General features: G+C 34.5%; 1 protein-coding gene across 3 annotated transcripts in view; it reads right to left on the bottom strand.

The window, feature by feature from the left end:
- Nucleotides 1-26,574, bottom strand: part of CDH18 (cadherin 18) — a 603,216-nt gene that overhangs the window by 227,660 nt on the left and 348,982 nt on the right. For all 3 annotated transcript variants that reach the window (XM_039219788.1, XM_039219789.1, XM_039219790.1), the window contains exon 3: nt 25,317-25,611. In XM_039219788.1, coding sequence (XP_039075719.1) covers nt 25,317-25,611 — 295 coding nt within the window. The remainder of the gene's footprint in view (nt 1-25,316; nt 25,612-26,574) is intronic.

Below are 26,574 nucleotides of genomic sequence, written 5' to 3'. Positions count from 1 at the left end.
GATCTCACAGTCTGTGAGTTTGAACCTCGTGTTGGGCTCTGTGTCCACCACTCCCTCAAAAATAAATTAGTATTTAAAAAATTAAAAAAAGAAGCCACACTTACAAAATCCTTATATTTTAAAGTTTGTGCTAGCCTTGCAGTAGTTATTTAGGTTTTAAATAGTTTTTAATGTCTTAAAAATGGCCCAGAGTCAGTCATTCCATAAAGAAATCTGAGAAAGACAAGTAGTGCAAGATCACACCTCATTTGCAGTAATAGGCTGGATCACCACATGACAAAAAAGCAATGGAAAAAAATTTGTTCTATTTGGCTTGAAGTGTCTATAAAAGTTGAGCTTTGTTACGTGAATGCTGCAAGGCATAAATGGAGCGACAAGTGAATTAAAGAACAATGAGGAAAGGAGATAGAAAAGAAAGAAAGGTAGCCTGGTGGTATTGCCTAAGTGATGGTTTAAAGTAGCACAGAGAAGTGAGCAGAGATGGGTTCCTGGAGAGAAAAAGAAAATATATTAAGTTTATACCCTAATCAAAATATATGGTCATTAACAGTTACACACATGTCTATATAATAGGTTTCATAGGTACTGGGCAATTCTAATGTGTGTGAAGCAATAAAGAGGAAATTACCTGCATCACTCTACTCTGGTGGCATCCGAAGGTATCAGGACACCACTCTGAGTACACAGATTGCTGTTTGAAGGGAACACATGTATGTGTAGAGCATATAGCCCAACCAAATATCAGACTGCCTCTGATACAGTGGAGGTGAAAGGTAAGAGCAGGGATGGAAAATAAGTCCCTTGCCAAACTGCTCAAGGATTTCCTACAAGAGGAATTGGTAGGGAAGTTTCAGGCCAAAAGAAAAATATATACACATCTTCCTTATGTATTTGAAGTCTAGATGGCAACATTTTAAGAACCATTAGTGTTTTTGGGACTTCTTTTACATTAGGAAAAAAAAAGACTTTTTATTAAAAAATAGATAATCTAAAAAATAGAATCCTTCAGGGTGTGTGTTATGGTTTAAAACCAAACATACCTATGTTTCCCCTCAATGTTCATGTGTTGAAGTTCTAGACTCCACTATGTCAAGGTGATCTTATTTGGAAATAGGGTCATTGGAGATGTAATTAATTAAGATAAAGTGCTACTACTCTAATATGATTGTGTCCTTATAAAAATGGGGAATTTGGAAACACACACACAGATACAGACACACACACACATACACACAGAGTTCATTATGTGCAGATGAAAACAGACATTGGAGTGATTCTTAAACAAGCCAAGGAAAGTAAAAATTTCCAGGAAACCACCAGATACTAAAGGGGAGGCTTGGGTCAGATCTCTTTCTAGTACTTTAGGAGGGAACATGACCTTGCGGATACTTTTGACTTCAGATTTCGAGTTTTGGGAACAGGGAAACAAAAAGTTTTTGTTGTTTAAGTTATTTGGCTTTTGGTACTTTCTTACAGGAGCCTTAGCAGACTAATAAAATGTGTTACAGTTGCAGTGGGAATAAATTACATTTACTTTCAGGATTTACAGGTGTTCTTTAACTGAATCTGGAAAAAAATCTAAAGTCATAAGTCACACACACACACACAAACATACACAAAGATGTCAATTCCCTATGCTATTTGATGCCAGCTATATCATAAATGGGATACAATAAAAAGTTATTCTCATAAGTTGATAAATTTATGTAGAAATTAATGGTACCTGATTTTTTTTTAAATATTTGGGACTACTAGTGATATAATTGAAAAATTGACATTTTTCAAGTAAATTAATGAGATACATTGGCCATATTAATGAAGAGTTTTTATTCCTGGTTTAAAAGAGAAAGAAAATCAGCATTTATTCTAAGAAGGGCATGCCACATTGGACAACTCAATTCCTTTATTCGTACTATGTACCCCAATTGTATACATAGTAAAAAAAATTATTCTTATAATGCTCTATATCCAAATAAAATATATGAAGTGATGACAAAAGTTTCACTATTCTACAATATTAAAATAATCTATTTTTTTCTAAAAAATATTACATATTGGTCGATATATATTAACCTAGTAGCCTTTTCTGTATATAACTGGCTTTTAGTCAAACTTTAAAAATGTTTTATAAACTTCCTTAATTTTTACAACTATTTCCCATTAAAATTTTTAAAGTTTCATTGGCTACTTAGAGTACAAAATTTTCATGTTAAATGTTTCCTATGTCACCCACTTAGCTGTTCCCATGCTAGGGATTAGTACCTGTCAGCTGATGCTTTATACAAATTTGAAAAAAAAAAAAAAGATTAAAGTACATAAAAAAGCTTTCAAGATATCTTTTCTGCAATAAAACTTAAGCCTGGTTTCCTTTGGGAATGGCCCTATGTCACTCTTTTCATTCGGTCTGTTTTTTGTACTACGCTTTATAAATAGCACACATTTTAGAAAGTTGCATATCAAAGAGAAGCAGAAAGAGTGGACTTTTTTGACAGTCTCTAAGGACCAATCTGAAATATTTAATAAGGCATTTTAATACAAGCAAATATTCTCTGAGATTGTAAATCGTTTTGCATGATTTGTCAGGGTTCACAGCTGTGTTAAAATCTCAAGTGAATCAATACTGAGCAAGAACTTTGAGTAAAAATAAGCTGAAGATTTATGTAGGCAGAGAATCTCTCTCTGAAGGAAATCTCTTAGGGCTTAATTCTCCAAAGAGTTTTCCAGGGAGTGTGAAAAAGCAAGTCATCAAAATTCAACTAAAATTTCATTCTACACAGGAGGATTGTAATTTTACCAACAGAGCAATAACACAGGATTCCAGTCATTGTGTAATTTGATAAAGCTTTGAGCATTCATCCAGGAGTCATTGGATTTTTAAAAATTCTTTGCAGGAACATTTCTGAAACATCTGGTACCAAAACAAAAATCACAATTGCAACTGTGTATTATTTCTTCAACTTTTAAAAAAGTTATATATTTATTTTTGAGGTAGGGAAAGAGAGAGAGAGAGTGAGGGAGAGGAGGAAGAGGAGGAAGAGAAAGAGGAGTGTGAGTAGAGGAGGGGCTGAGAGAGAGGGAGAGAGAGAATCTGAAGCAGGGCCTGTGCTGTCAGATCAGAGACAAACATGGGGTGTGAACCCACAAACAGTGAGATCATGACCTGAGATGAAATCAAGAGTTGGATGCTAAACAGACTGAGCTACACAGGTATCCCTGTAACTGTGTATTTTAAATCACGGCTAAAATAAGTTCCATGTACTTTCAATTAGATTCCATTTATGGAACTGCATAATTTGAAATTTCACATTATTCAAGTAAGTTTTATAATATATTCCTTAAATAGAAAAAATAATAAATCAGGAAATAACATGAATTTAGTACCAATTAAATGAAAAACTCTCTGCTATATGCCATTTAATTATTTTTTTTAATGTTTATTTTTGAGAGAGAGTGTGTGACTAGGGAAGAGGCAGAGATCAAAGGAGACACTGAATCTGAAGAAGGCTCCCAGGTTCTGAGCTGTCATCACAGAGCCCGATGCAGGGCTTGAACCCACACACTGTGAGATCATGACCTGAGCCAACGTGGACTCAATGGATTGAGCTACCGAGGCACCCCTATGCCAGTCAGTTTAATAATTAGATCAATCCATTGAGAAAATTACATTTAATGCCATTTTACAGATGGGAACATTGCAGTTGAAGAAGGTTGTGTAGTTGACATTTAGAAAAGGCCAAATTCAAGCCTGGTGTTATCTGTGTTGACTACTATCTATTTCTCCAACCAGTCATGATGGATTTTAATAGTTCCATCCAGTTCAGTAGTTACAGTGTCTTCCACCTTTGTGTGTGCGTGTGTGTGTGTGTGTGTGTGTGTGTGTGTTTCCTTGATAGTATGTAATGGTCTTCCAACTGCATCTATTTGGGGAGAGGTAGCATTATTTTTCACCCTCTGCTTACATGGTCAAAGACCAATTCAGTAAAGATACCTTGTAAAATAAAGATGTGTGTAGACTACTTAGCGGAAGTAATCTCCAGGTACTGACAACACTGTTGTGCATTTCTGGAATCTTCCTTACCAACTAAACACAGATGGGTACTAGAGGAAAACTGCAATACAGAAGGAAAGGAATGCCTATTTCCATCTCTGTCTACTTCCCTCCCTCTTTCTGCTTAGGGTGATATCTCTGGCAGCGTCTGCTTTTCTGCAATGATTTCAGCCCCTCTAAGCTGTCTTCTTTCATGGATCCATTCATAAAGCCCAGCTTGTGGGGTCAGGTAACACAACTCTTCCAGTCCTAGGGATACAGAACTCCTTCACTGGTTGCCTCAAGGCCCATGACTTGGTTTTTCACTTCTTGCAGTTTTGTAACTTATTCCACCTATGTGATTCCTGCTCTTGATCTAATTTGCAGTGGGTTTTATTTTTCTGCTTAAATTCTGTGTGATACAGGAGGTATTCACAGGTTTCTCCCAAGCTATCTTGCATTGCTTTTCTGAGTAATTACTATAAATGACCAGGTATAAAGGTTAGGTTCTGTACTCAATTCTAATATAGTTAGTACTTTTAAATGAAAATCTATGTTCTTTAGAGTCAAACTTTAAGTTAGTCAACATACTGGAGTCTGACAAATGCATAGTTCAGAGCAGGAATATCTATCTATCTATCATCTATCTATCTATCATATATATATACACACATGATAAATATTTCGATATTTCTCCAAGTATTCACCAGTTGTTTCTTTAAATTACCATATGTGTTAATTAAGTCCATTGAACTGTTGCTCATTTAATATCAGTTTCTTATCATATTTTAGAAGTTACACCTATAAATTGCTTTAATGTTCAATGGAAAAGATTCATTTGAGAAATAAAACATTTTACTAAATTCAGCATTGTTCTGATTAATGTCATATTATTTCAGATGAATTTTCATTATATTGCATATTCATATATATACATATGTATGTATGTATTTGTATTTTAGAGAGAGATCACAAACAGAGAGAGGGGCAAAGGGAAAGAGAGAGAATCTTAAAGCAGGCTCCAATCTCAGTGTAGAGTGGGACACAGGGCTCAATCTCATGACCATGGGATAAAGACCCAAACCAAAATCAAGAGTCAGATGCTCCACTGACTGACCCACCCAGGGAACCCTAATCTGTATATTTTTAAAGTAGACCCCCCCAAAATAAATTAGAAAAATATCATATACATATATACAATCAGAAGCCTTTTTACTTCTTAGTTCCTATGCCCACTCTTGACAGATCCATTGTTTGAGTGTACCAACTCTTTGTCCAACTGCCTGTTCTTTCATTATAATTTAAAATTGTCTGATTGTATCACAGTTGAAAAATATTCACTGATACACCATAATTAAAAATGAAGAAGTCACTGTATCAAAATTATCTCCCAATACCTCTTGCATCCCACAATTTAATTACATTACTAATTTTATTTATTTTAATGTTTATTCATTTATTTTTGAGAGATAGAGAGAGAACACAAGTGAGGGAGGTTCAGAGAGAAAGAGAGACACAGAATCTGGAGCAGGCTCCAGGCTCCCCCTTGTCAGCACAGAGTCTGAAGCAGGGCTCAAACTCATGAACTGTGAGATCATGACCTAAACTGAAGTCAGATGGTTAACTGACTGAGCTACCCAAGCAAACTTTATATTATTAATTGTAATTGTATGACTGTTGTCACTATGGATAAAATGCTTAATTAAATCCCTATATTTTACTTCAATAATTTTAAGTAGCAAATAGTATGCTCCTAATGATTTCTGAGAAATTATGTATAATTTACAAATCTTTTCACGCATAATTTTTTCAGTTGCATGATTTAAGTCTTTGTGGTATATATTATATTATGACTTTTATGATTTTCTATGGCTTTATTTGATGGTATATATTATATTATGTCTTTTATACTTTTTTATAAAGTTTTATTTGAGAGAATGGATGTAAAAGGACATTATCAAATATATAAATAAAAACAGAACTCTAACTCACAATCTGTAGCAAACCACCCAAGAAACTAACCCATTATCTATACTAACCAGCCCAGGAACTGGGGTACTTATTCTCAGTAAGTCATATGTCTAGGAAGTTAAATGATTCACCTTAACAACAATCTAGGAAGTCAAGCAATAACATTCAGCCCCAAATGGCCAGGATTTGATCAATAACTTACAATTTCTCTACATCTTTCTCCTCCTCCAACTTAAAACAGATCAAATAAGGCAAAATACACATTCTTAACCAATTATATAGGTAGGATGCTCTGCTTCTGGTAGCCCACCCACAACTTCTCTATGACAACAGCCTCCAATCATGGTTCACTATAAACCTTTCGCACTCCTCTGCCTGCTTTTGAGTCTCTGCCAAAATGCAAGGGAATGAATTGCTGAACAATGTCTTGTTACAGCAAACTCTGAATAAATAGCCTTTGCTCATTCTCATTTGGTTGGTCTTACTTTATTTCCATAAATTCTTTGAAAAAATCAAGAATAAGCACTATTTGATGATACAAAAATTATTCTCTGCAAAACCCATTAATATGACTTGAATAATTTGAAAAGATGCAAATGCCTAGATTTCTAAGCCTGTGTCAGAAAAATGAGAATGTTAAAAGAGTCAAGACCAAATGATTTTTCACAGTTCTTAGTGCATATAGCATGTTTTTTTACCCTTTTTCTAATTCCAATATATTCTTCTTTCTAGAAATACTGTAGAGGTTAGTAATTTGCTAATGTTCTTAATAATAATGACTTCTAGTATATTCATGCTTTGGGAGTAGATATGGTTGTTGATTTTTCCTAGCCTTACCGTGTCTGAAATTTTCTAAGTCTTTTTCATATCTGAAAAAAATATTTTCTCTAATATTTGATTGATAATCTCGCTGCTGCACTGAAAGAACTTTTATACTGTTTTCCATTGTCTTCTTCATTTCTATCTTTGCTCATGAAAACTGTAATACAGACAAATTCTTGTCATTAAACACTTATCTCTTTTGAGAGAGCATGAGTTGGGTAGGGGCAGGGAGAGGAGAACAGAGGATCTGAATCTGGGTCCACACTGACAGCAGTGAGCCTATGTGGGGCTTCAACTCAGGAACCATGAGATCATGACCTGAGCTTAAGTCATCTTTTTTTTTTACATTACATTTTAAAATTTCATTATCCAAGGAAATTTGATATGTGGGTTTTCAAATTAGTTAATTAATTAGTTTTCCTACTTGGTGCTTATTTACAGTTTTTCAAGTTGAAAACTCAGGTTTTCTTTTGTTCAGTATCTTTTTTGCAAAGGGGGAGGAGCACCTGGGTGGCTGAGTCGGTTGAGCATTGGACTCTTGATTTCGGCTCAGGTCAGGATCTCATGGTTTGTGAGATCCAGCCCTGCATCAGGCTGTGGGCTGACAGCAGGGAGCCTGCTCAGTTTTCTGTCTCTCCCTCTCTCTGCCCCTTCCCTCTCCATCTCTCAAAATAAATAAACTTTAAATATATATAGATGTATATATATTTAAATATGTTAGATATTTAAATATGTTAAATATATATATATACATATATATATATATATATATACATATTTTTTCCCACAACGGAACAAAAATATTTCTAGTTGATCATCCATGTCTATTGCTATGTCATATATGCTTTTCCACTTTGTCTTGTTCACGACACATAATGTCAGATGCTCCTGGCTTTGTATGCTAGGTCACCAACATAATCTTCCACCAGGACCATCGCATCATTGAGTCCAATGATTATTATTTGTTTTAATTCCACATCTCATTTTAATTTTATTTAATGTTTTTATTAATTTTTTTGGTTTATTATTTTTTGAGCAAGAGAGAGAGAGAGAGAACAAGGGAGAGGCAGAGAGAAAGGGAGAGAGAGAATCCCAAGAGGGTCTATGCTGTCAGTGCAGAGCCCGATATGGGGCTCCAACTTATGAACTACAGGATCATTACCCAAGCTGCAGTCAAGACTCTGATGCTTAACTGAGCCATCCAGGTACCCCTGATTTTAGAAAACTATTTTTTTTGTTCCTTGAAAATTTTACTCTTTATTTCAACCTACTCCTATTTAATGAATGCAGTAAAATGTCAAATTTCACAGTGTCAGCGAATTGGATTTTTAACTTAAATTATTCTATTTTATCTGAATTATCTTTGTTTTCTGTAACGATAATTATTTAATTTGTTTATTTTAACTTCTGTCTTTTATGTTTAAAAAGGGAGTTGAATTAATTTTTTTTTATTTTTTTTAAGGTTATATTTATTTCTGAGAGAAAGAGAGAGACAGCATAAGCAGGGGAGGGTCAGAGAGAGAGGGAGATACAGAATCTGAAACAGGCTCCAGGCTCTGAGCTAGCTGTCAGCACAGAGACCGACAACGGGGCTTGAACCCACGAACTGCGAGATCATGACCTGAGCTGAAGTCGGCCGCTTAACTGACTGAGCCACCCAGGTGCCCCTATTTTTTAAATGTCCCTAATACTCAAAGTGATCCAAAGATTCAGTAAAACCCCTATTGAAACCTCTAAATTCATATGGAAACACAAAAGGCCCTTAATAGTCAAAATAAACGAGCAAAAAGGGAAAAAGTGGAGGCCTCACACTTTGATTTCTTAATCTATTAGAAAACCACAAAAATCTAAATAGCATAAAACCATATATATATATATATGTAAATCATATATATATATATATACACACACACACACATATATATCCATATATATGTGTATGTGGATATACACATATGGATATATGTGTGTGTGTGTGTGTATATATATATATATATATATATATAGAGAGAGAGAGAGAGAGAGAGAGAGAGAGAGAATAAAGAACCAGGAGAAATCTAGGAGAAAACGTAGAGAAAAACTTCTTGTAATTGGTCTTGGCAATGATTTTCTGGATATGGCACCAAAACACAGAAAACAAAATAAAAATAGACATGGAATTGCATCAAGGTAAAAAGCTTTAGCGCAGCACAAAAAGCAGTCAACAGTAAAAACACAACCTTGGAAATAGGAGAAAATGTTTGCAAACTATATATTTGATGAGAAGTTTATATCCCAAATCTAAAAGAAACTGATACTTCTCAAGAGCAAACGAAAACAAACAAACAAAAAAACCCCACGTAATCTGATCTTTAAAAAATGCAAAGGATCTCAACAGATATTTTTCAAAAGAAATACAAATGGCTAATGGGTACATGAAAAATGGGTACATCACTGCTCGATGTCACTAATCATTGAGAAAATGTAAATGAAAAGCCTAATGAGATATGACTTCAGATATGTTAGAATGGCTATTATAAGAAAGATAAAAGGTAAGTGCTGGCGGAGCTAGGCAGAAAATGGAACTACTGTACACTGTTGGTGGAAATGTAAATTGGCGTAGCCATTATAAATGATGGTATAAAGTTTCCTCAACAAATTACAAGAACTATCATATGATCCAGTTATCCCGCTTCTGTCTGAGTGTGTATATAAATCCAAAGTAAATGAAATCACTATATGTGAAAGGGATATCTATTCTCTACTGTCACCACAGCATTATTTACAACAGTCAAGATATAGAAAAACTTCAGGGCCCAAATGCCCATCAATTAAAAAAAAAATTACTAAAGAAAATGTGAAACAAACAAAAATATATGGAAAATATAATGGAAGATTATTCATCCTTGAAGAAGAAAGAAATTCTGCCATGTGCAACAATGTAGATAGAACTGGAGGTCATTAAGCTAAGTGAAATAAGCCAGGCACACAAAGATAGATATGTTATCTTAAATGTGGAGTCTAAAACACTTAAACTCACAAAGATGAGAGTAGAATGATAGCTTCGAGGGGCAATGGAGTGAGCGGAAATGGGAAGATGCTGATCACATGGTAGAAAATATCAATTATACAAGATGGATAATTTCTGTAGATTTAGAAAACAACATGGTAATTATAGTTAACAATACTATATTGTATATTTGAAATTTTCTGACAACATAGATCTTGTTTTCTAATGGAAGGAAGGAAGGAAGGAAGGAAGGGAGGGAGGGAGGGAGGGAGGGAGGAAGGAAGGAAGGAAGGAAGGAAGGAAGGAAGGAAGGAAGGAAGGAAGGAAGGAAGGAAGGAAGGAAGAGGGAGGGAGGGGGGAGGAAGGAAAGAAGGAAAAAAGAGAGAAGGGGAGGGCAGGCAACGTTGACTAAGTGAGGTGATGAATATGTTAATCAGCTTGATCATGGTGATCATGTCACAGTGTACACATACAACAAAATATCAAGTGATACGCCTTAAATATATAAAATTCCCATTTGTCATTTATAGCTCAATAAAGACGAACAATTTTAAAGTTAAAACAAATTCCATTGATGCTGACCCTTTTAAAATAGGAACGATAGCTCTAAATAAGTGTGGCTGGATAGGTGCCCAGTGGATTAAGGACTTTTGTGTCCCTAAAACAAGGAGAGGAATGATTTGCATCAGACTGTTTTGTGATACTTGCCCACCGGTAAATCTGTTTTACACTTTTTCTGTTGTTGTTCCTCTCTCATATGGAATTTTGGTTTAATGAAAGCTATTTTCTCCTTCATTCCAGTGTTCCAATACCCCTAATTAAGCCTTACTTAGGGGGAATAATCATCAAAGGCTTTACAATAGAATAAAAACACATTTTCTTTGTATGCACAGGTAAGATTGAAAAAGTCTTTCTTGTTATAAAAGCTTTAATTTATTAAGTTGCCTGGGTGACTTCCCCGGGTCCTTCTGTGTTTTTGAATTTACAAGGACTTTCATGAGTAGAACAATTTTCACCTTTAATGTTCGGGGTTATAAATTTGACCTCTTTTCCCCTATTCAATTTTCAATGTTTTCAATGCTCCAGGAATTTTCAAAATCTCTTATTCTTTTTTGTTACTCTATTTTGTTGTTCTGGTTTCTTTTTGAAATATTTATGGTTTCTTTTTTTGAATATTCTCTTTGACATGCCAAGGGGCGATATATCAGACAGAACAGTTTAAGTTATGCCACAGTGATAAACTGAGTATTTTAAATCAGAGAAGTACAACATGATCTTAGTAAGAAAATACATACAAATGAAGTGTCATTTCCCATCAGAAAAGCAATCTTAATAGCATTTTGTATGTCTTTCCCTAATTTTATCTTGGTTTATTCAAAAGTCTATCATGGAATTCTATATACACTGAAGAAAACACTCTGCAGCATCTTCTGCACCTAATAATATGTCATGGACATTTCTATGCCAACTAAACAAATATAATTTTAATAACTCTATGACATTCTACATTGCTCTTTGATGCATATTTAGAGTTTTCTACTTTGTTGTATTTTTTATTGTTGCATAATAAATTACCACCAACAGATGAATAAAACAAAAGCCATCAAATTAGCTTACGTTTGTGTGTGTGTGTGTGTATGTGTGTTTATTTCTTGCTATATACATGGAATGCTGTGATCAACTTTCAGAGTAGTTCCCTCTTTGACAGAAGAGGTGCTTCAAGGTGACACAGTGGCAGAAGATTTAAAGAGGCCATTTAGCTTGTGAAGGCAAAAAAGGGCCTAGCCTGAACTTCTGAGATCTCTCCTTACCAGTAGATGGGAGCAATAATATTCCCCATTTACTAAGGAGGGAAATGAAATGTATACAAAAGAACCCCAGTTGATCTTGAGAGGGTTTACAGATGAGACAGAGAGCAGGTGGCCCTGACTATCAAGGACTGACTGATCTCTGAAAATTAGTGGGTACAAAGGTATCTGATAGATGGCAGCAGGAATCCACAATGGTACATTCCTCTTCCTCACTGACATCTCTACCTGATCTCTCTGCCTTCTATCTGTGCCTCATCACTCAACCTGTTAGTCATGCCTGACTGCAGTTTTTTACCTAATTCTTGATCAACTAATTCTATACACTTGATTGCTATGTATTTATTCTGAATCTAGTTGCTGGGCCTACCAAACCTCAGGCTGATACTTCTACACTTGAACACTGAACTTTCATTTCACACCTGATTGCTATGCCTTTACTCTATACTGAGTCACTGTTTCTTTGCTATGTATATGACTCCTAAAAAGTGAATCATCCAAAATGGTGTCTCAAAAAGAAATATGAAATCCATAATAGGATTGGGAGTCAAGTCCAGTTAAACGGGAGGTTGAATATATTGCATCCCTAAGTTTCGAGGAAGAGAGTTCAGCAGCATATGCCCTGATGCAGTGATTTCACACACAAATCTTTTTTTTTTTTTTCAATGTATAGAATTTTATAATGATTTCAGAGCACGTGCTTTTTTAAAATATAGGGGTAAGGTCATACATTAATTAAGATAATCAGTGAATAATTCATTAATGGCAAGTGTTTAGTATGAGATTTTTGGTTTGGTCTATTCTTCCAGTAGAATGGATGAAGGGAAGGGAGGAAGGAAGTGTTAGTGAACTTTTGTGAAAAATAAGAATTATTTTAATTGGAAAATAATTATATTCATGAATTTAAATGATAACATTTCAGGAAAAATATCATGGAATAATAGCTCTTAGCCTTTATAAAAATATATATAGTTTATCTTTATTTTATATACAGTTTATTTACTGTTCATTATGTTTGTAATGTTAAGTTATAACAAAGAAATTAAAGAAAAAATATGTTAAAGAACTAAGAGACCAGTAAAACAGCATACAAGCTTAAAGTGATTTATAAGGCAAGGTGATAAGTGACAATATAATAAGCCTACAATGCTCTAAGATTACTTTTAGTAAGAAATTTAAGATGTGTTCCTTTATTTTTTTAAAGCATTATCTCCACCAAGAGACATGTTAAGCTCCAAGTCCAATTTATGTAACAAAATCTTCCACTGACCACTATGGAAATTACACCTATTATACTTTTTACAATTACATACAGGCAAATTGCATCTAGAACTGTCAAAATTCTAATTGGTTTGCTTTATATTTCAATTTCCCACACTGAGGGGTATACATATGAAAATCACTCTTTGAATATATATTTTTAAAACATGATGCTCAGATATAATTTTTGTGACTTGAGTCTAATTTATGGTGAAAAAATCATTCCACTGAAGTATTTTCTATCATAAAATGATCAGCTTTAATAGGAGAATTCCAAGTATAGTCTATTTTCATAAGGAGTAAATGGAGAAATTAAGAAATCAACAGCATTAAATATAATGTGGTGAATCTATCTATCATAATAAAATAAATAAAACTAAAAACGATAAACTAGATTGATTTATGTTGTCTTTTTTTGCATTTATAACAAATTCAATTATATTTAGGTAAATAAAATTATTCATTAATCCATGAAGCAATGATACATTTTTACCAGATATAAGAACAAAGATGTCCGAAGTATTAAGAGGCAATGTTGCTTCAAAATCTTTTCTCCAAAGGGTAAATGAAAAGTGTCCACATGTAATTACTCAATATATATCAACAGAACATGGTTTTGAGTGATGTGGTTACGATAATATAATGAAAGTAAAACAGAAAAGCTTCTGGGCCTCTTCTTCAAAAACCCTTGAAACTTCCACTTGAGTACTGTTGAAATGCTGCTCTGAGAATGCATATGAAATATTTCCTTCCATTCCATGGATTGCCATTTCATTTTGTCAATATTTCCTTTGCTGTGCAGAAGCTTTTTAGTTTGATGCAGTTCTGGTTGCTTATTTCTGTTTTTGTTGCTTTTGCCTTTGGTGTTAAATCCAATATCATTACAAAGACAAATGTCAAGGAACTTACCCTCTTGTTTTCTTCTGGAGCTTTACAACTTCAGGTCTTACATTCAAGTCTTTAATCCATTGGATTCAATCTTTGTGTATGGTGTATGGTAATGGTCCAATTTCACTCTGGACCATATATTGAAAAGAATATCTTTTACCCATTATATATTCTTGGTTCCTTTGTGAATAATGGACCATATATACATGAGTATTTCTCAGCTCTCTTTCTATTCCATTGATCTAAGTGACTGTTTTTATGCCAATGCTCTACTGTTTTGATTACTATAGCTTTGTAATATAGTTTGGAATCAGGAAGTGTAATGCCTCCAGCTTTGTTCTTCTTTCCTAAGATTGTTTTGGCTATCAGAAGGTCTTTTTAGGTTCCACAAATATATTAGAATTGTTTATTTTACTTTTGTGAAAACTGCCACTGACATTTTGCTAGGGGTTGCACTGAATCTATAGATCAGTTTAGACAGAATGGACATTTAAATTACATTAATTCTTCCGATTCATGAACATGGAATACCTTTTCATTTATTTTTGTCTTCTACAATTTATTTTATTAATGATTTACAGATTTCAGTATACAGATTTTTCACCTTTTAAAATTTATTCCTTAGTCTTTTATTCTTTTTGATGCTATAGTAAATGGGATTGTTTTCTTAGTTTATATCCCTCTCATAGTTCACTGTAAAATGGAAGCTGTTTTGAGCCACTACGTTGTGGGATTATTTGTTACAAAACACTAGCTAACTGACACAAGGGAAAAGTTATGAGAAGAAAAAAGTTATGAAACTTAGAATTTTTTTTTCGATTTCCTCTTCATTAGTTGTTCAATGTGACTCCTCATATGCAGTTTTAATTTACCATGTAGAATAGCAGTGTCAGCCTCATTTCACTGAAATTATCTCATTCTGAAATTATGCCCCAGGGTAATGATTTTAAAATGGCTACTAGAATCCTGGAAGACATCCAGAGTGAAGCTCCCAAGATGTTTGGCCAGAACTAAATCAGTCCCCCAACAAGCAGTGCAATAAAGTAAGCACAGCTGGTGTCTCTTCTTGTTGTTCTGCAACAAAGAACACAGCTGCACACGGAAATAGGCCTGGGAGTTAGAGATTGTAGAGGAACAAAGACATGAAAAAGATTAGGATGTTTGAATACATCTCCAAAGACAAGGCACCTTGTGGAGTTTAAGGGTCACACAGCAAACTCTGTATCTCTTCTTTATGTGCCAAGCTAAGAATAAGTGCTCCACTGAAGTGAAAGTTAATAAAATACATGCTTATCATCTGCATAAAACATAAAACATTGTGTTCTATCTTCCAGAGACTAAAATTTATTATTTCTATAACGTGTTACAATATCTTAAACATTATTAAGTGATTTTTACTTCTAGGTATTTTTCATCAGTACACAGAAGAGAAGAGATAAAGATTTATACAATTCTTTATAGATATGTTTTTGTGAAAGAAAACCAACAAACAAAAAAAGGTGTGAAATTTATTTTCAGGCAAATTGCATTATAATATAGTTTCCCTTGAAAATTTTCTAGATATAGAGTAATTGTTTTTGAAAGTTTAGAATGACTGCAAAACAATCAAAATTTGTACTAAACCCTATTGATTCAAGGTGAAAGGAAGATTTTAATTGCATAAATTGGGGTATATGTCTATAAAAGTAGAAAATATGAAAATAATTGTCTTAAATTGTTTTAAAATTATTGTTTTAAAGAGATTTATCAATTTACATAATCAACACACCTTTACCAGCTTTTTAATAACAATATGCCATTCTAGTATCACTAAATGTCTTAAGACCTTTATCATGTTCTTTCTGAGAATGACAATGCAGTTTCCATGTACAATTCTATTTATTCTAATTTCATTTCTAAAATGCCACACATGCAGTAGACTGCTGATTCCAAAAGCAGGTGTAATTTTATCTCATAGTGATTTTTCTCTTTGTGTCATATCAGTATTAACTTTTTATTTCAAACTCTAAAATCTCAGTTCTGAAAAACTTAGACATTTAATGAAGTTACAGAAAATCAAAAGAAGTACTTCTTTAAAGTTGTTTAAAGGACAAAGAAGCCAATTATTCTATAGAATAATTGCTAGAAAGTAATAAAATCACAATGACTGGTATGATAATGTGCTTCACATCAGAAAGAAATGAAATTGTTCACTTACATTGATAAAGTGTGTGCAAGATCTTCATGGATCTATCTGGGTTACATTTACCTTCCAGAATATTATGTTATTTTGTCCAGTCATGTTCATTTTGTTTTATTTAATCACATTTTTAGGTAAGTCAAAAAAATTGCAATATGATAGCCAGTAGCTTACAAGGCATTCCTCATAATTCAAACGGTCCTTTTCTAAATCAATGCTATAACAACAAGTAGATTTTCTTTTAAAAATGAGAGTCATAATGACTCTCACGTAGCCATATTGTTATACTTCTTTTCTATAAGCACAAATGACCTAATAATATAGTGTACTTGAATACGGCAATTAATATCAAACATGAAAATTTCTGGGGCAACTGGTTAAGCCTCTGTCTTTTGATTTTGGCTCAGCTCATGATCTCAGGGTTCCTGAATTGGAGCCTCATATCAGGCTCTGTACTGTCAGCACAAAGTCCGCTTGGGATTCTCTCTCTCTCTCTGCCCCTCCCAAGCTGTGTTCTCTTTCTCTCTCTCTTAAAATAATAAACATTTTTAAAATAACTTGAAAATCGCTGAACTAGGCAGAATGAATCATTTTGGGTCATAAAATATATGATCTGAGTATTCTAACCATATGAGATTTGCTTTGGAACTGACTATAAATTGAACAAATATCATATTCTACAAATCATGTTTCTATTTTGAAATGCTTTAACTGCTCCCACACCCACCTCTGAGAGCATTTGGCAATGTCTAAAGGCACTGTAATATGGTGGTAATAGGGGGGAGTGTACTAAGCATCTAACGTTTGGAAGCCAGGGATGCGGCTTAACACCATACAATGCACAGAACAGCAGAGAATCATCCAGTCTAATACGTCAGTTAGTGGCAAGGTTGAAAAACTCTGCTGAAGAGAGAGATGATTCCCCAGATAATAGTTGAAATTCCATGATATGAATCAGAGGTAAAGAAAAACATTACATTAAAACATGCATTGAAAACCATTCTAGTTTGCTTTGCATCTTTCTTTATTAAACCTTTCAGAATGCCTCAGATGTTGTCTGCTGATTATTACCCACTGACCAGAAACATGCACCCACATTTTGCTTTGCTCATTGATTGATACAGCAGAGAGCAACTACTTAGAGGGCTCCATGACCATCCCTTAGCACAACAGATGTACAAGAAACAGTAATCTGATAAACACCTGCACACTCAGGAGGTCTCCTGTGTTGCCTTCTCTGTATTTTCATAGCATAGTCTGCTGAACTGTGAAAGGAATTCATCATTTGTATGACAATCCTGTTTATTTCCCCCTGAACAACATACACACTCACACGCATGTGCACGTACAAACCTAAGTAGACCATAAACTCACAGAGAAGATAAGAGTACAGAGTATCTTTCATCATTGTATCTTCTAGGTGTTTTAATTTTTCTTTGTCTAATTGAGAAACCCCTGCACACTAGGTAAGATTAATTGAGGATGTCTTCTCTAAGTGTGTAAGCTGGACTCACTGTCTACTTTATGGTTCCCTTACATTTTGCTAATCAAGCACTATATTTAAATTTTCAGTTTATATGTCTGTAGCCTATTCAAATTTAGGGACTTGTTTCTCCTCCTTCCTCCTTTCCTACTTTCCTTTTCTTCTTTCCTTTTTCCCTTCCTTCCTTCCATTTTATTTTTTTTAGCATTTTATTACTAGCCCCTATCAGTTCTTAGCATATAAAATGCCTTTCCTCTCCTTTCCTCTGTCAAAAATTAAAAAGATACAGGGGCTCCTGGGTGGCTCAGTTGGTTAAGTGTCCGACTTCAGTGGCTTGATCTCACGGTTCATGGGTTCGAGCCCCACATCGGGCTCTGTGCTGACAGCTTGCTCAGAGCAGGGAGCCTGTTTCAGATTCTGTATCTCCCTCTTTCTCTGACCCTCCCCTGTTCATGCTATCTCTCTCTCTCCCTCAGAAATAAATAAAACATTAAAATTTTTTTAAAATAAGAACTAAAGAGATACAGAAAGGGAGATTTTTTTTTTTTTTATGACTGAATGTTCCAAAAAGTAATTAATGTGTGTATGATAAAACCAATGATTTTCTCAGGCACCATATGCTGAGAAAAACTTTCTTGTCATCTACATACACTGCTAGTAATTATTAGTATTAGAAACTGATGTATCTTTAAACAGTATTGCTTATTTAAAATGTTTTTATCATAAGTCTGCATTTCACTTTTTATTATCACTTTATCAATAATATATATATGTATACAGTTTTTAATAAAGAAGAATGCATTGCTCTCATAGCAGATAAAGATCACAATCCTTTTTTTTTTTTTTTTAACATTTATTTATTATTGACAGAGTGAGACTGAGCATGAACAGGGGAGGGGCAGAGAGAGAATGAGACACAGAATCTGAAACAGGCTCCAGGCTCTGAGCTAGTTGTCAGCACAGAGCCCGACGTGGGGCTCGAACCCACGAACCATGAGATCATGACCTGAGCCGAAGTCAAATGCTTAACCAACTGAGCCCCCCAGGCGCCCCCACAACCCGTTTCTAGAAGTATTCACCTTCATCAGTGAGATTTTTTCAGATATGCCCTATGTGCACATATACTGCACAGCACACCCTTATTTTCTAAAATAAAGTGTTGCTTTTTCCACATGCATTTCTGAAAACTTTTTTCTCATGAAAACAATATGGATGTTCATATCAGTATATACATGCAAATGCATTCATTTTAATGATGCTTAAGGAATCTGTATATGCTTGCAAAGTCACTTATTTTAAAATTTCCTTATTAGTAGAACTTAAGTGTGTTATTATTAATAATACAGCAATGGGCATCCTTTCACATATATCTTTGTGTAACCACGTGAACACATCTATAAAATAGTCTCTATAATAGGATTGTCCAACAAATGGATATGTTCCTAAAATGTTGAAAGATGTTGTTAAATTGCCATCAAAAAACAAAAAAAAAAAAACAAGAAAACTATGGGAATTCACCCTTCTGCTAACAGTCCTGTACATTAACAACTTTGTGAATTATCAAACTTGTGTACTCTGGTAGATGAACATTGGTTTCTCCTCCTCCTTTGTGGTTTCTTAAATTACTAGTGAAATTTGAGGTTTTTCTGTGGATAATCAACATGTTTCCTTTTCTTATGAATCTCCTGCTAATGGAATTTCCCCATTTTATTTGGTTGTAATGAATTTTTTATTAAAAAATCCCCTTATGTTATAAAAAATAGTCCTCAGTCATGCATATTTATAAGTATTTCAGTTCATCGTTCATTTGATTAGATTTAGTATTGTTATTTGACATCCCTATTTTCAAATGTTTATTCATTTAACTTTACCTCTTCTTGAGTCTGGTGCCTTAGACCTCTCAGTCATCCTGACCAGCTAACTTTACATCTTCTTGATTATTGGTTATTGGATTCTTATCTTACATTAAAAAGTCCTTCATCTACTTTTTTGTTTTATTGCTTTAGTGGTTGTGTTTTCCTTATCAGATTCAAAGTTTTAGGTTTTAGAGTTTAATCATGGATTTATTTACCATTTACCTTGTCTTCAAGTGTGGGGGAAATCACATTATTTCAACTGTGTAAGAATCACAAGTACATCTGAGCCCTACTCCTTAGCTCAGTTAATGGGGCTACTTTCCATTTCTCTCAATACTTCTCTTTCCTTTACTCTGTAGCCATCTGTGTCATAAAGTTTTTTCAACTTTTGGCACACATATCTACCTGGAAACTGTCCATTGTCTTCATCCACACTACATCTAATGTACATATTTTGGAGCTGTTAGAGAATTTTATTTTCAAAAGCATATCCTCATTGGACTCCCTAGGGATTGGATTTCTAGTATAAATGAATGCCTATTCCCTTACTCTCCGGCAATTTACGATGGATTTTCCTCTTTACGGTATGTAGCCATCCTCAAACCCAATTCTTAAAAAAAAAAAAAGGGTTATTACTTGATATATTATATTATATTTGATATTGCTATTATTTGATTATAATAACATCAAACTATCCCAACCTGGCAAGAAGGAGACCTCCATCCCTGGCTCAATAAGCTATACAGATTCTGGAACATCCAATATTTTTGTTACAATTATTCCACAAGTACCTTAAACCAGGTTTAAAATTTGTAACTACATTAAAAAATTGGGAACTTAAGCTGAACCTCTGCCCCGCCTAGAAATGTTTCCCAGGTGCACTTCTTACTAATCATGTGACCTTGTGCAAATTATTTAATTCTATGTATCAGTGGCATCCTCTGTAAAACAAGGATAACCATAATGTTGCCCTTGTGCATGATACAGGCATGACATTATTACAAATGACATGCAATGTCTGGCATATAGTAAGGGCTCAATAAATACTCCTTGATGGTGTTTCAGTAATCATTATCACAACTGCTTTGATGTCTTTGTAGTCTCCCGTCCTGCCAAAAATAACTGGTTGCTTGGGTGATCGATTTTAGATTTTCTGCAGAACTCACAGTCAACATTCAAAATATCCAATTTCTTTTTCCCACTGATCAAAACTTCTATGGATTCAACTGATTCTACACTATATGGTAAGTAAGATTTAAATATCTGAAATCAACTATTAGCTATATCAGAGGCAAAAAGGAAAATTGCTGCCATAGTGAAATCATTTAGCATCCCAACTACACAGAAAGGGAAAGAAGTGATGGTTTCATGTGTCATTCTCAAATAAGGACACTCAATGGAATATGACATCACTGTTTCTTATTTGATGCTGAAAACATTCTCCCTCTCCCTTTGGATTCAGCGTTGCATTCAACACTTTGTTTTCTGGGTCCATGTTAAATCTAGAATTTGTCCAACTACCAATTCAGATTCAATGTAGCTGCATTTGTCTGAGATTAAAAAAAAAAAAAAAAAAAAAGAGTTCAAACGGAAACAGGTTTACTTTGTTAAGAATGGTCATTGGGGGGGCACCTGGGTGGCTTAGTGGGTTGAGCTTCCGATTTCAGCTCAGGTCATGATCTCATGCTGAGTTTTGGGCTCTGTGCTATCAGCACACGCAGATCCTGCTTCAGAGTTGTTCTCTCCTTCTCTCTCTGCCCCATCCCCACTGGTTCTCTTTCTCTCTCTCTCTCAAAAATAAATAAACATTAAATAAATAATAATAATGGTCTTGGGATTGGCAGGCCAGGGTTAGAGCATCAGGTCTGCAAACAGCATCATTCTTCCAGACTCTTAATTTTCTGCTCCATCTCACTCAGCAAGAGGCTTTCAACCTTATGGTACAAGTGGCTGCTGCAATTCCAGACCCATCCATGCCCATTATGGGCAGCAGGAAAGCAAAATGGCAGTGGGTGAAATATGTGTGTCACTATGTCCTCTTGTCAGGAAACCTATTTATTTCCTGGTAGCCCACCCAACTGGCCTCCACTGACATCCTACCAGGAAGGTTCAGGTCACGTGGTCCGTTCTAGATGAAAGGGAGGGGTGGTGGTGAATACCGAATTCTGCATAGTGTCCCCTGAACAAAACAGATCTGCAGTAACATGGAAGGACAAGTTAATTATTAGTGGCACGACCAGTGTCTACCTAAAGGGAAGAAGCACAACCCTACTCTTTCCAACAAAGAACGTATTTTGGCGCGCATGTGTTTATTCAGCAGGGCTGGCAGAACACTACTGTCCTGGATCAGCAGATGCCTTCGTTATCAGAACCGCAATATTACCCCCCTGCCTCCAGGCTTTTCCTCTGAAAGCCCTTACAGTGGAGTTGGCAAACTTTTTCTGTAAAAGGTAACATGGGAAATAGTTTAGGTTTTGTGAGTCAAATGGTCTCCGTTGCAACTTCTCAACTCTGCCGTCGGAGAGCCCAAACTACCAGAGGTGCTACTGAGATGAGTGGGTGTGGCTGTATTCCAGTTACAGATTATTGACAGAAACAAACAGCAGGCCGCATTTGTTTCCCCTGCCACTGTCTGCTGGTCCCGCCTATACAATACTACTAGCTTTTTATTTTAAGATCAGCATCAATGAAAATATTACCCATTCTGAAGCACATGATGTAAAAGTGAGTTTCTCCCTCCACTAGTTTTCAGATCACCATCTATACATCCATCTTAAAACATACATTAGATGCTGTGATGATGCTTATTTTTTTATCTATATTTCCCCAGTGAGTTCTCTCTCACTTCTCTCTCTCCCACCTTCTCCCTCTTCCCCTCCTTCAGTGGAATCATGCCTAGAACCATGGCAGTACAGCTCTGTTTTGTTCTTTCTTTCTCTCTACTTCTTTCAGATACTAAATAAATATTTTTCCTCAGCCATACTCATCTCAGTAAAAGAACTTAAGAATAATATTTCCCATTTCCATCCTCCTCTCCAAGACCTGGATGAAGACTTTGAAATGCCTTGACTTGTTCCCAAGTCTTCAAACTATAGCCTATGTCGCAATAATTCACTTATGCTTCATGATTCTTAGATTGTACAGTATCACTTAGCATCCTCAAATGTACCTATTTGCTTTTTTTTTATTTTTAAATTTTTACTTAAATTCTGGTTCGTTAACATACAGTGTGATATTAGTTTCAGGAGTAGAATTCAGTGATTTGTCGCTTACATACACCACCCAGTGCTCATCATAACAAGTCCACTCCTTAATACCCATCACTCATCTAGCCCATTCCGCACCCACCTCCTTCCATTAGTTTGTTTTCTAAGAGTCTCTTACGGTTTATTTCCTTCTCTCTTTTTCTTCCTCCCCTATGTTTTGTTTCTTAAATTCCATATATAAGTAAAATATATAAGTGCCTAATATACTATAATATATATAGTAAACATATAATAATAATAATATATATTTATACAGTAAATGTATTATTATATATTCAAATTCTAAATGTTATATACATGTGTGTGTTTGTATATATATGTATATATATATATACGTAGGCAATTTAAAAATATCTGAGGGGCACCTGGATGGCTCAATCAGTTGAGTGTCATACTTTGGCTCAGGTCATGAACTCACATGTCCTGAATTTGAGCCCCACATTGGGCTAGCAGTGGTCAGCATGGAGCCTGCTTCGATTCCTCTGTCCCACTCTCTCTCTGCTCTTCCCGCACTGTGTGCTCTCTCTCTCTCTCTCTCTCTCTCATACTCTCTCTCTCTCAAAAATAATTAAAATCATAAAAATTATCTGAAAGTTTATAAGATTTTAACTTTTTTTTTATGTGTTAGGTACTTTGCCAGGATTTACCTAGGATTGTTTCTTATTCTAACCCTATCCTAAAAACTATTGAACATGTAAATTCAATATATTTTTTCACTTCAAGGAAAAAACATATCATTCCTCTCCTTCATCTACTCTTTTTTTAATGTCTGAGAACATGTCATTCACACTGTAGGGCTAATGAACATATCTACTAAGTTTCATCGTGTTCCATAATTCCCATATTTGGGGAATTTTTGCTTTCTGATTTTCAGTTACTTTTTCCAGTCTGATATTTTCTCAAGTTCCAGGATAATAATCTGGATCATACCAATGACTATTCATGCTTCAATCATGTTTTTCTGTTGTTGTTTACTAACTATAGAAAACATGGCTTTGAGTTACAGAAATCTCCTTGTAGTATCTTTACAACACTAGAGCTCTTGTGATCTCCTCTCCTTGGTAATGACCATTCTGCCCGTGTTTCTCTTTGGCTCTTTGCCTCCTGGTTATGGTCATTCCATGTGGCTCCTGGAAGTACCTTGCCAGTGGCCTTATCACAAGTGATGGAATCGTGGGACTCTTCACTTTTGTAATACAGAAAGGGATTGGCAAATGGTATGTCAGTTCCTTGACAACATGAGAGAAGGGCGTCTGTTCCTGAGTTTCCACACAAACTCTCACCTGCCAGATTTAATGGCGTTGAGTCCTTCAGTTTCTCTGAAGCTTTCCTTGGAGACCAATAAGCCTGAGTATCTCCTGGGCCTCTCCACAGGCTCTCTGGGGCTAATTCCTGTGTTCTACTCTGGTACACTTGCTTTCTCCCCTGAGATTCTGGTCACGAAGGAGGAACTAGGTTCCTCTTTCTCACCTGCTTCCCCAACAGCTTCAGGAGCCATTTGCCTAGCTTACGAGAACTAAAATGGGCTGGAGCTTGGAAGGAAAGAAACTACAATCTTTCATTAAAAACCCATGTGTATAGGAGATGAAGGATGTTAACTAATCTTCTTGTGGTAATCATTTCACAACATGTATAAGTCAAGTTATATTATGCTTTACATCTTAAACTTACACAGTACTGAATGTTGGTTATATCTCAAAAACATTTTAAAAATAAAAATAAAAAAATGCCACTTATGTGCATATCTAAATACATAACAATTTGGTTAATGTTATAATAAATTTAGCTCAAAATAAGAGTCATGTATATGTACATATAAGCTTATATATATAATACTCATATAAAATAATGCTTTTATGTATGCTCAAATATATTAAATCCTTGCTCAAAAAAAAAGAACTTTCTCCATCCAAGGTTAGAGTCTTTCAGAGAAAGTTAAAAAAAATTATCATAGCTGACCTATATTTTAATGATTTTAAAATTTTTCCATAGGAGATAAAAATAAAATAAAATAGTTACATGGATGACAGAGATGTGTGAGTGATGAGAAATCCCCACATCAGCAGAATGACTGAAGACCTAGATCATGACCAACTGCAGTGTAGGCTCCTTGACACCAGGAGAATCTGGTGTCAATTTATTTTTTTGGCCATTCTCTAAATATATGAATTTGGGAAAATTACCTAAATACAGTATGCCAGCTTATACATCTTTAAAATGGTGCCCAAAATACTTTAAGGGTCACTTTATGTTTTAAAATAAATAAGGTATATAAATGCTTATGAGTATCTAAAAAAGTTTCATCGAATGCAACTATTACTTGCATTTTTAAATGCTATTATAAATGGGTCATAAACTGCAAGCTTAAAAGACATGTAGTAAAAAATCTCAGACATTACATTGTCTATTTTTATTTATGCAAATTGTCACCTTGAATATGTTGGTACTTTTGTGGCAATAAACATAAAGAATTTACATAGTGAAAAACCCTGTCAAGTAAGCAAGAATTGCAGATGTTTTCCCATTAATGATTTTTCTCTTGATATTACCTATTCTTTAACATTCAGAGATTAATTTTAATAAATAATATAATGTCTAGACACAAATTCTTTAACATTTTAGGCCACATGTAAATTTTAAAGTGTTTGAAATTTCTTCAGATTTCTCCACACACATACACACAAAACTAAAAACTGGTTTTCACAAGACGATTATTTGGATTCTCAAAACTGTATTAACTGCTAAAGTAAAGAATGATTTTTCTTACCCATATCTGACATTTCAGGCACAGTGACGATGTATGGTCCATCTGTGAACTTTGGCGCATTGTCATTGATGTCCTGTACTTTGATTATGAACTCAGATTCAGGTTCAAGAGGCTTGTTTGTTCGTCTGTCGATAGCCTGGGCATGAAGCACATAGTGGGTCTTCTGTTCTCTGTCTAGGCTTTTTGTTGAGTGGATGTCACCAGTGGTGTCGTCAATGATAAATATAGTCCCGGCACCTTCTCCAGTAAGGATGTACTTGACAGAGCCATCGCCTTTGTCAGAATTGGAGTGTAGCTGTCAAAGAAAATGAAATAGTGTAGCATGAAATTATATTCCTACCTCACATCCTGTTATCTGAAAATTGTCTACCTACAAGTTTTAACTTAGTGGATTACAACTTTTCTTATCTTCACAGTGTCCCATATGTTACTATAATCATTTCTTTCTCTACAATTTTTCTCTACTTGGTATTGATACGGATATTTTCATCATGATCCATCTACAAAACTCAATAATTGACTAAAAAGAAATTAATAAGTTACAGTAATTAAATAAAAAAATCAATAACCCTACATGTCATCCAGTAAATCACCACATTACCAACTACACAGAGCAGAATTGGAAAAAGAAATGACCAATAAATCATGGTTGCCTGCAAAACTTCCAGGAATAATGACTTTTTACATTAATTGTTTGGCATTTTAATTCAAACTTAACCTTTAAAAAAGAAAAAATATATGGCAGGACAAGATTCAAACTATTAAATATTTCCACAATAGAGACACTTATTATAGAGAAATTAATTTTATAATTTGAAAAAGTAAAATATATATATTCCAAATTAATCACTCAGATTTAGAATGAAGGAAAACATGAAATAATTTTTCTTTATTATTATAAAACCTTAACTCAAAATTTAAATAAGGGTGATATAATCAATACTTAGGCCTAATTTTTAATTAATAGAAACACATTAATAAATTCTCATTTATTAAAATAAAAATGGAATATTTTACTAATAGATATTACAACAGTAATATTTCACTAGAGAAGAGGTATTTAGTAAGAAAGGTAGATACATATTAAGATAAATATAAGCCACTTTTTGTCATTTAAATATCAGGAAATGCTTATAAATAGCCTGTGATTCATACTTGTACCATCTTTGCATAAGTGTCATTGGTATATTTCTAGCTAGAAATATTTTCCTAAATCTCACACACATATCTGAAGATTTGTTTCTCCCAAGAGATCTGA

Source organism: Hyaena hyaena, unplaced genomic scaffold (assembly GCF_003009895.1).
Source record: "Hyaena hyaena isolate Hyena2069 unplaced genomic scaffold, ASM300989v1 scaffold_843, whole genome shotgun sequence".
Lineage (NCBI taxonomy): Eukaryota > Metazoa > Chordata > Mammalia > Carnivora > Hyaenidae > Hyaena > Hyaena hyaena.
The sequence above is the reverse complement of the archived record's forward strand: the minus strand, read 5'-3'. Positions and strand labels throughout refer to the sequence as shown.